The following is a 10,925-nucleotide window of genomic DNA, read 5'->3' as shown; positions in this document are numbered from 1 at the left end:
AGGAAACAAGGGAACAGTGATTGTGGGTTGTGAAGCTGGAGAGGAGGTGAAAAAACTGAAAGAGACAGTCCAAGCTAAGCTGGGAGAAAATTACAAAGTGATGGAGTCGCCTCAATCGAAACCAAAGATAAAAATTATTAACATAGGTTTAGAAGAGATGAACTTAGATGATAGTGAACTTATAAGTACGATAAAGATACAGAATAAAATAGATACAGTAAATATGCGAATTGTGAAGAGAATAGTCAAAGAAAAGAGAAATAGCCAATCTGAAAGAAAAGGAAATGAAGAAGGATCAATAATAATGGAAGCAGATGAAGAGACGCACGAGCTGATATTGAAGAAAACAAAATTAAATGTAGGATGCAAGAAATGTCCTGTTTTTGATCACATCAACGTTAAAAGATGCTTTAAATGCTGGGGATATTATCATATCGCAAAAAACTGTACGCGAGAGGAAACATGCCATAAATGCGCAGGAAGTCATAACTCGCGTGATTGTACAGCGACAAAGAAGAAATGTGTGAATTGTGTGTTCAAAAATCGAACATACAATCTGAAGATAAATGACGACCATAACGCCCTTAGTCCGGAGTGTCCGACTTTTATGAGGGCGCTACAGGAGGAGAAGAGGAGAGCAGGCTGGGAGGACGCTAAATAGCAACCACAGGAAGAAGCGGAGCTAATACTATATACAAATGCGCAAAGCTTAATGGCACACAAAGATGAGATACAACATCAGATTATGAAGAAAATAAATCCTATGTTCTTGGCATTATCGGAAACTAGACTGATTGATGATATCGAAGACAGTGAAGTGAACGTCCCGGGTTATAGTATAGTTAGATGTAATGCTGAGAATAGAAATACGGGAGGAGTTGTTCTATATGTAAGGAGCGAAATTAAATACGAGATAGTATTAGTAAAAAAATTAGAATCGAATTGTTGGTGTGCTGCGATAGAAGTGAAAGATAAAGTATATAAAGGAGTGATAATGGTAATATATCACTCACCGAGTGCATCGCACGGGGATTTCATGAGATTCTATGAGGAAATAGTGGAGGAGTTGGTAGTAAAGGGAGAATGCATAGTTATAGGAGATTTTAATATAGATCTTAGGATGGATTCGTTTTATGCGAAGAAATTGCAAGCAACAATGTTAAGCTTGGGTATGAAACAGTATGTTAACGAACCGACGAGAATTACGAAAGACAGTCAGACAATTATAGATTTAATCTTCGCTAATAATGATAAAATAGTACAAGTAATTCATGAACCTAAAATAACGGATCACGCGTGGCTGAAAGTTGAGATGAATGTCAGCAAAATTGAAAGTAAATATAGAGAATTTATTGTTAGAAATTATAAAGAGTTTGATGTAAATGAATTTGCTATATTAGTGAAAAATAAACTACAGAAAAGTCAGGGATGTCAATGTGAACGTATGGATGTCAGTGAGAGAGCGAAACAACTTATCGATAGTATAGTGGATGCGTTAGATGTAATGGCACCGAAGAAAAAATATAGAATTCCGAAAGTATGGGAAGGGAAAAAGTGGTTTTCAGATGACATAAGAGAGGCTGCGGATAGAAGAGATAAGGCTTATAGAAGAGCATTGTATGATGATATTGAACAAAATTGGTTGCAGTATAAAATTGAAAGAAATAAAGTATTAAAATTAATCAGGGAGAAGAAGAAAGATTACTATGAAAATATGATAGATCTTAATAAAGAAAACCCTACATCTATGTGGAAAACATTGAAGGAAATAATTAGTGGTGAACCAGTAGGTATAAAAGAAGTAGGAAATATAGATTTTGAAATCTTAGGCGACACCGAAGAGTGCAATATAGCTGATAAATTTAATTTATATTATATACAAAGTATTAATAACATAGTAAACTCTATAAAGATCGATAAATCCGGTGGTGATATAATTGATCATTGGATGAATGTAAATAAGAAAACTATTTATATTATCAAAAACAAAAGAATTATGGAAAACTTTGAGACTGTTAAACTAGAACAGCTAGAAAAAGTTGTTATGGGATTGCCAAAAAAGAAAGGTACGGAAGAAGGGATAACCAGCGATATTGAAGACAGTTTTATCGGTAATAAAAGAGGAATTTGCGAATATAATAAATAATTCTTTAAGAGAAGGTTTGTGTCCGGAAGGATGGAAAACCTCGACGATAATACCAATCTCAAAGATAGATAAAGCGGAAAAAGCGAGTGATTATAGGCCTATTAATATGTTATCAATATTTGAGAAAGTGTTAGAATTAATAGTTAAAGAACAACTTGAAATGTACTTGGAAATTAACGATATTATAACAGAACATCAGTCGGGGTTTAGAAAATACTATTCGTGCGAAACAGCGATCCAAACTGTCATTGATGAATGGAAATTAATAGTAAGTGATAAAAAAATGGTAGGAGTAATTTTTGTGGACCTTAAGAGAGCGTTTGAAACAATAGATAGAGAAAGATTATTAGAAAAAATGTATTATTATGGAATTAGAGGAATGGCTTTGGAATGGTTCAAATCATATTTAAATAATAGGAAACAGCAAGTGCGAGTCAATCATGCGTGGTCTGAAATATTGACAACAGAGTACGGAGTGCCACAAGGTTCGGTACTAGGACCTTTACTATTTATAATATATATAAATGATATAATCGAAGTCTGTCCAGAAGGGTGTAATATTAAAATGTTTGCAGACGACACGCTTATATATGTAATTGGAGAGAGTAGCGCGGATATAGAGGTAAAATTGAATACGGTTTTTAATATAATTGAACGTTGGATGAATATAAATAAGTTAAAAATGAATGCTAGTAAAACGAAATATATGATAGTTAGAAGTACTCGAAAAGAATTGAAAAGTAATACGGTTTTGAAATGTCTGGATGGAATTGAAATAGAACGAGTGAAAAATATGAAATATCTAGGTATAATTATTGATGACAGACTTCGATTTCAAGATCACTGCGATTATATGATAAAGAAAATAGGTAAAAAAACAAGTTTCTTAAATAGAATAGGTAATGATATATCAGTCTATACTAGATGCATTATATATAAGACAATCATAGCTCCTCACTTTGAGTATTGCGCGATGCTATTAATAGGCATGGGGGAGACACAGATAACCCAATTGCAGAAGGTACAAAACAGAGCTATGAGAGTAATACTTCAATGTGATAGATACACCAAAGTGGATGACATGCTAGAAGCGTTGCAGTTTATGTCAGTAAGACAAAGATTGCAATATAATATATGTATATTTATTTTTAAGATATTAAATGGTTTGCTGCCAACTCAATTAAGGAATAGGTTGCAGATAGTAGGGAAGGAATGTGATAGGGAAACAAGACAAGCGGGTAGTATTGAACTGCAGTTTAGGAATACAATGTCAGCGCAAAAAAGTTTGTTTTATGAAGGCATAAAAATATATAACGTTCTGCCAGAGGAAGTTAAAAATTGCGATAGGCTAAAATTGTTCAAGAGTAGGCTTAAGGCGCATATTTTCGCAATGTAAAATATATAAGTTTAAATGTATATGAAAATAGTTGAGAAAGCTAATAAAAGCTCATCAATCTCTCTCTCTCTCTCTCTCTCTCTCTCTCCCCTCTCCCCCCTCTCTCTCACGCATATACTCCTCCATACACACATCGCGTGTAACAATCAGCTGATTACAGCGTTCGACGGGCGGTGATCCGGAATAACTTTTAATAATTAACGTTATTTTAAAGAACACGTATTTCCTAATTATAAGACATTTTTTCTTCTTTACTAAAATTTTATTTAAAGCATAATTTTATGTTATAAGATAAAATAGTTAGTGACTCATGCAGTGGTAATCACCCGTCGGGTGATCAGCTGCGCCCACGCTCGCGGCGCGCCAGGCCGCTCCTGTCTACCTTCTGTACCCGACGCGTGATTTACTAACTAATTTTGCTTATAACTCAAAAACTACGCTTCAAATCAAATTTTGGTACAGAAAAAATTGTCTTAGAATGGTGTCAGGAATACGTCATTTTATAGACGGAAGGTGTTTCGGAATCACCCTGTATATATATACAGGGTGTCCCATGTAACCTGACAAATCGAAATAACTCAAAAAATACGCATTTTACGACATAATATCCAAAATAAAAGTTGTTCCTGTCGAAGAGGGCCGTCGAATGATACCAAAATCGACCTCACCCCCGCTCCCCTGGAGGTGTGGTGGGGGGCAACTTTTAAATCTCAAACGGGAACAAAAGTTGTAGGACTTTAAGGGGCGCATTACATAGCATAGTTAGTGTAACCTTGGATAGTGTTGTTAAGGACACGGAAAAATCAATTAAAAGTTTTTAAATGGAAACCCCTATTTTTGATTGTATATTCTTATAGTTGACCTCGAGAGCTTTCCAAAACGCTATAATAAAGTTATTGTTCATGGAGTACTTTTCGAGTTATGAGGCTTGAAATAATTTCTTAATTTTACATAAACCATAAAATATCTAGTAAAATATTCATTTTTCAATTATCTTACCTTAATACTTTTATGTACGAAATAATGAGAGGAATCAACTGGTGTAAAGAAAACACAGTTATTTTTAAGAAAAAATATGAAATTTGCAATTAACAATTCCATATTTTTTCTTAAAAACAATTGTATGTTTTCTTTACACTAATTGATTCCTCTCATTATTTTGTACATAAAAGTATTAAGGTAAGATAATTGAAAAATGAATATTTTACTAGATATTTTATGGTTTATGTAAAATTAAGAAATTATTTCAAGCCTCATAACTCGAAAAGTACTCCATGAACAATAACTTTATTATAGTGTTTTGGAAAGCTCTCGAGGTCAGCTATAAGAATATATAATCAAAAATAGAGGTTTCCATTTAAAAACTTTTAATTGATTTTTCCGTGTCCTTAACAACACTATCCAAGGTCACACTAACCATGCTATGTAATGCGCCCCTTAAAGTCCTACAACTTCGGAACATTTTTCAAGTAAATGCGTATTTTTCGAAATACCAGCCTGATACGGTCGCTCTGATACACCCTGTATATATATATATATATATATATATATATATATATATATATACTTATACTACTACTAAATAAATAAATAAATATATATATATATATATATATATATATAATTAAATGTATATATATTATAATATAGATTATATTATTTTTATTTATACTTAAATTACATTAATAATTTTAAACTTTCTCTCCTTGCATTATTATACATATATATATTTCTTAACCAGTTAATGTGTATACAAGATAATACATCGTATAATACATTGATTTATTAAAAAATAACAAGACTTATACGTATCTTTATACAATTACATATATATAACTATGTTTATTAAATTTTTATTAACAGAATAAATAATATTAGGAGTACAAATAAGTCTCCGCCGTTTTTTATCAAAAATTGAGCATTTATTGTGAAAGAACGGTACCTTATGTTTTATTCAAAGTATTGTCCATCGCTAGCCACTACTTTTTCTCATCTTTCTGGTAGCATACGGATACCGCATCAGAAGAACTCTTCATCTTTTGAGGCTATCCACGAATCGACCCAATTTTTGGTATCTTCATTTGATGTGAAGTGCTGCTCAGGCAGGTCATGTGCCATCGATCGGAACAAGTGATAATCCGAAGGGGCAATGTCTGGTGAATACGGCGGGTGGAGTAGGACTTCCTAATTGAGTGTTTCCAAGTAGGTTTTGACCGGCGCCGCAACATGTGGACGAGCATTATCATGCAGGAGAATAATTTTGTCGTGTCTGGAGTAGTAGTGGGCGCGTTTTTCCTTGAGTGCTCGGCTCAATCTCATCAATTGTGTTCGGTGAGCCCCAGAGAGCCCCAGTAATGATTTCGTTCGGAGCAACTCATAATACACAACACCAAGTTGATCCCACCAAATACACAACATGAGTTTTTTTCATGAATATTCGGCTCTGTCGATGTTAAAGCATGGCCACATGGTCCCCATGATTTCCTCTTCTTTGGGTTATCGTAGTGGATCCATTTTTCATCACCAGTGACTATACGATGCTAAAAACCCTTTCGTTTATGCCTGGCAAGCAGCATTTCACATGTGCAAAATCGGCGTTCAACGTTTCTCGGCTTCAGTTCATATGGAACGCAATTTCCTTGCTTTTGAATCATTCCCAACGATTTTAAACGATGTGAAATTGCTTGTTGAGTCACTCCTAATGTAAGTGCAAGTTCTTCTTGCGTTTGGCACGAATCTTCCTCCAATAATGCTTCCAATTCTGCATTTTCATACACTTTCGGCCTTCCGCTACGTTCTTTGTCTTCGACGTCAAACTCACCGTTCTTAAACTTATGAAACCACTCACGACAACTTCTCTCACTTAAAGCAGCCTCACCATATGCTTCTACAAGCAATTGATGCGCCTCAGCTGCAGATTTCTTCAAATTAAAGAAGTAAATCAAAAGTTCCCGCAAATGACGCTTATTCGGCTCAAAACTCGACATTTTCGCACGAAAAAAATTATGTGATGCTAATACAAAATCGCTAATATTTCAAGGTTATGGTGTTGCTAGATGTCCAACCTTACGATATGACATTTTACATCTGACAATTTCAATCATAACTTACTGGTGAAGCCATCTTTTGTCAAACGGCGGAGACTTATTTGTACTCCTAATAAATACTTCATAAATATTTTCTACTATAATTCTTGCTATTTTTAGCTAAGTTATTTATAAATATATATGTATTATCTTTAATTATACTTTATCTTATATATATACAATAATAATTATTTAAGAACATATTTACTATAATGCAAATAGAGTTCAACATTCTTAATCTAATTTAAATATTGCAAGAAAAATTGCTAATAAAAAAAGTTTGTATAAAGAAGTGATTATACATTTTCTGGATTATTATTGTTTGTGCAAGATAATTATTATAATATGTAAAATTTTAAAAATAACTTGATCCTTTGAAAACTAAAGAATTATATATAGGAAATATTTATAAAACATACATTGTTTGTTTTATTGATAAAAATTTACTGAATATATTTAACATATTTTGAATATTTTTTTAAAAATATTTTTTGAATATAACCTATATACAATTCTTATTAGTTTTCTTATTAGTTTTTCAATAAACTAAACTATTTAAAAAAATATATGTATTACATGTATAGGCACTTCTTTATACAAGCTTCTTTATAAACAAACTCTTCTTATATTAATAAGATATATAATTATAGATAGATTATATAATTCTTCTAATATTTAAATTAAATTAATAAATTTAAATCTATCCACATTAGTATATTATTATGGTATATATAAGATAAAATTTAATACGTGCATTTTTATAAATAACATATTGTAATGATTTAAGAATATACATACTAACTTAAATAGAATTCAACATTACGTATTAAATCGTTACGTAATCAAATTTAAATATTACAGGAAGAGTTTACTTATATAAAAGCTTATATAAAGGAATAGCTATGTATTTCCTAGATAAGCTTATTGTACAAGCTTCTTTATAAGCAAACTCTTCCAGCAATATTGAAATTAGATTAGTAATAATGAATGCTATTCGCATTAGTACATATACTCTTAAATCATTACTACGCATAGTATATAAGATAACGTAGAACATATAATGCATATTTACAAATAACTTCCATATATTATCTTGCTATGTATTAATGTTTTATTAAGAGCACATACAATAATGCAGAGAAGATTTAAAATTATTAGTGTAATTTTACTATTATAATTATTATATTATTTTACATATTAACGTATATGTGTACATATGTATATGTAATGTATATATATATTATATATATGTATATACATGTACATACATATAATTACAATATAGTTTATATATTTTATACATATTGTAAATATAATTGTAAATATAAATATGTACAAGTAATATGATTTTTGCGATCAAAGTTTTTCATACTTTCTTTTAAAAAAGAGCATTATTTATACACATATTTACATATCTTCTTTATTCTTTAGACTTTTCCTTTTTCTCTCTTTCTCCTTCTTCTATCCTCTTCGAGATTCTTTTTACTTCTTTCTTAACGCACTACTATTATGTAATACGAAAGAGCAGAGTAACAAATAGGTTATGGATGACGAAGCGCTCGAGCGCTACGCTACTTCCCGCGAATATATCGGAACGCATCAGCATCCAATCAGCATCGCAGAAAAGGAGGCTTCAACGTTTCGATATATTCGAGTAATCGAGTTAACATACACTTTTTAAGGTAGGACGATTTATGATAGACTAATAAAGGTTGTCTAGTCTTTCTCTGTGTGTTGATGAAGAGGTTGACATGATAATCTTGACGAAGTGATTTCCTTATTTCTCACGATAGAATAGTTAACTAAATTACTGTATGTATATAGCTTGTTGCTCATTTTTTATTTCAAAATCAATGTAATTTATTTTTTGTTTGTAATACTGGAAATAATTTTTTGTAGTTCACTCGAAAAGGACAAAAGCCTATGGTCGAAACGTTGTGATTTTTTACCATCAATAAAATGCCAGTGTGGTAGATTTTAATTACGTCTTTTATTTTATCTACTGGCGACTTTCAAGAATTTAATGTTAAAAATGTAATTATTTATTACTTGGTAATTATTAGGCCGAGTCTACAATAAGTGTAGTAAGCTTTAAGCTTTGAGAAATTAACCAATTGAATTTAGTCATCATTACAAATGTGTAGCCGTTTCGAACGTGTAGCCATTCCGAACGTGTGGCCATTCCGAACGTGTGGCCATTCCGAACGTGGCCATTACGAACGGGTGGCCATTACGAACATGGCCGTTACGAACGTGGTCAAATCGAACTTTATTTAATATTTCCCGTGGCCATTCCGAACGTGGCCGTCTCGAACGTGGCCGTTTCAAACGTGGCCATTCCGAACGTGGCCATTTCGAACGTGGTCAAATTTATCCGTGGCCATTTCGGACGCTCCCGCATGATCGATCCAAATAACTGACATCTATGTACCGATCAATTTATTCCAATTACAGTCGGTAATTTCTCATATGATAAAAAAATTGATACATGAAATAAAACTCACTCTATATACGTGTCCTTTATCGCACTAATTTATCAATTGATTAATATGAGTAGATGTTATACACCGGTTCTAACTCAGGTCCTCCCACAGGACTTGGGTGAGAATCGGTGAAGCGCGAGGGGAACCGCGGTGCGGGGGAGAGTGACGCCACGCGCGGGGAAGGAGGAACCGCGGCGCGCAGCGGGTGATGTCACGCGCGGGGAAGGGGGATCAGCGACGCGACCGATGGACGAGGAGGTCCGCGCAGTGAAGGGGATCCGCGGAAAGAAGACGGTGTGAAAAGGACAGCGCTACGTGTGGGAAAAGGATAGTGCTACATGTGTGACAAGGATGGCGTTAACGTGGGACAAGGATGACGCATAGGTGAGAGAAGGACGACGCAAAGGTAAGTGAGCAATGAGTATATGAAAAGAGAGAGAGAACGATAATATTGTGAACAACGTGAGAGAACGATAATGCAAAACAACGTGCGAGAGAGAACGATACCGCGAGACTTACAATTAGCGCGCGTGAAAGAAAGCGCAATGACGATAGCGCGAAGACGACGCGTGCAAGAGAGAACGATACTTATAACTAGCGCGAAAGAGACGCAAGGGAGAGGCGTGTAAATAATCACATTTTTTTACAATTAAAATATAAATTTATTTAACTCTGTACATTTTTGTGTCAGCGTGAGAGATTACTTATTCTAAGCGCGAAAGACGAAGATAGACTTACAAGGAGTTTCCGTCGAGCCACGGACGATCCGGTCCAGAGTACGAGCGCTCCCGTACTCGGTCGGTTGCAACCGACGCCTGGAACTGTCCGGCTCTCAACCTTGCACTCCGAATAGCCGATCTCACAGCTCCTGGTCGGGCGCCGTTTTCACAGCTCCTGGCGACAGCCGTTCTCACGGCTCCTGGCGACAGCCGTTTTCACGGCTCCTGGCGATAGCCGTTTTTCACGTCTCTTGGATAAATAGCCGTTGTTACGGCTCCTGAACGAGCGCCGTATTCACAGCACTGGAGGATAGCCGCTTCCGCGGCGCCCGGGCGACAGCCGTACCCACGGCTCCTGGACGACCGCCGCATCCACGGCACTGGAGGACCACCGTTTCTCCGGTCTTTGGACGCTGACCACCCGCTCTTGGAATACTAGCCGTTTTCACGGTTCCTAGACTAATAACCTGTTGTAAATAAAGATTGGTCTCCACTATCCTAGATCCCTAGTCAACTCTCCTTCTCGTGGCCGTCAACGAACCGCTCGTTCACTGTCTTCGAATCGCGAGCCCGCGAACTCTACTTTGGAGGCCCTGATTAACTCCCCTGGTCTAGAGCCCGGTTGCTACCGGGCCCGGTCGGTTGCTACCGACATACAGTATCCCGGCGTACCACGGGGCATCCGTGTACGCCACCCTGAGAACGGGTGCTCCGTCCTCGGCCGACTTCGGTTGGCAGACCATGCTAGGTTCCGTGTTCGTGCCTTGTTGCGCGTAACCATCCGTTAGGGCTTTCGCGTCCGCGAGGAGATCTTACGTGCTACGCGGCGGGTAAGCACCCACCGCTTTGTAAATAATTCCGTTGCGCGACTAGGGCGCGATTCTTTATAAATAACTAGGATAAGGCGTGTTCATAATTCCGTTGCGCGGCTAAGGCGCGATTCCCTGTAAATAATTAGGGTAAGGCGTGTTCGTAATTCCGTGACGTAACTAAGGCGCGATTTGTTGTGAATAATTAGTAGGCTAAGGTGTGCGTTTATAATTTCCGCGCGGGCTTATTACCCAGAGCGTGCCTGTCTGTTTAATTGTAATTTAA

At 35.6% G+C, this 10,925-nt stretch overlaps 1 protein-coding gene across 1 annotated transcript; it reads left to right on the top strand.

Annotated features, from left to right (window-relative positions):
• Positions 1 to 712: 712 nt before the first annotated feature.
• Positions 713 to 5,734, top strand: LOC112639559. The gene is made up of 6 exons (XM_025413961.1): positions 713 to 1,641; positions 1,687 to 2,111; positions 2,161 to 2,636; positions 3,087 to 3,254; positions 3,300 to 3,415; positions 5,635 to 5,734. The coding sequence occupies exons 1-6, from the start codon at positions 713 to 715 to the stop codon at positions 5,732 to 5,734; spliced, it is 2,214 nt and encodes a 737-aa protein (XP_025269746.1).
• Positions 5,735 to 10,925: the final 5,191 nt, after the last annotated feature.

This window comes from Camponotus floridanus, unplaced genomic scaffold (genome assembly GCF_003227725.1).
Source record: "Camponotus floridanus strain SB8 unplaced genomic scaffold, Cflo_v7.5 scaffold11, whole genome shotgun sequence".
Lineage (NCBI taxonomy): Eukaryota > Metazoa > Arthropoda > Insecta > Hymenoptera > Formicidae > Camponotus > Camponotus floridanus.
Note: the sequence above shows the minus strand (reverse complement) of the source record. Positions and strands in the feature narration are given on the sequence as shown.

What these genes read in the sequence shown, in the direction of transcription:
- LOC112639559 (XM_025413961.1), top strand. Translation starts at nt 713, where the DNA reads ATGGCACACAAAGATGAGATACAACATCAGATTATGAAGAAAATAAAT. An exon ending in GATGATATTGAACAAAATTG is followed by an intron (nt 1,642 to 1,686) that starts GTTGCAGTATAA and finishes AAAATTAATCAG; the next exon opens with GGAGAAGAAGAAAGATTACT. An exon ending in AAGCGTTGCAGTTTATGTCA is followed by an intron (nt 3,255 to 3,299) that starts GTAAGACAAAGA and finishes TTTATTTTTAAG; the next exon opens with ATATTAAATGGTTTGCTGCC.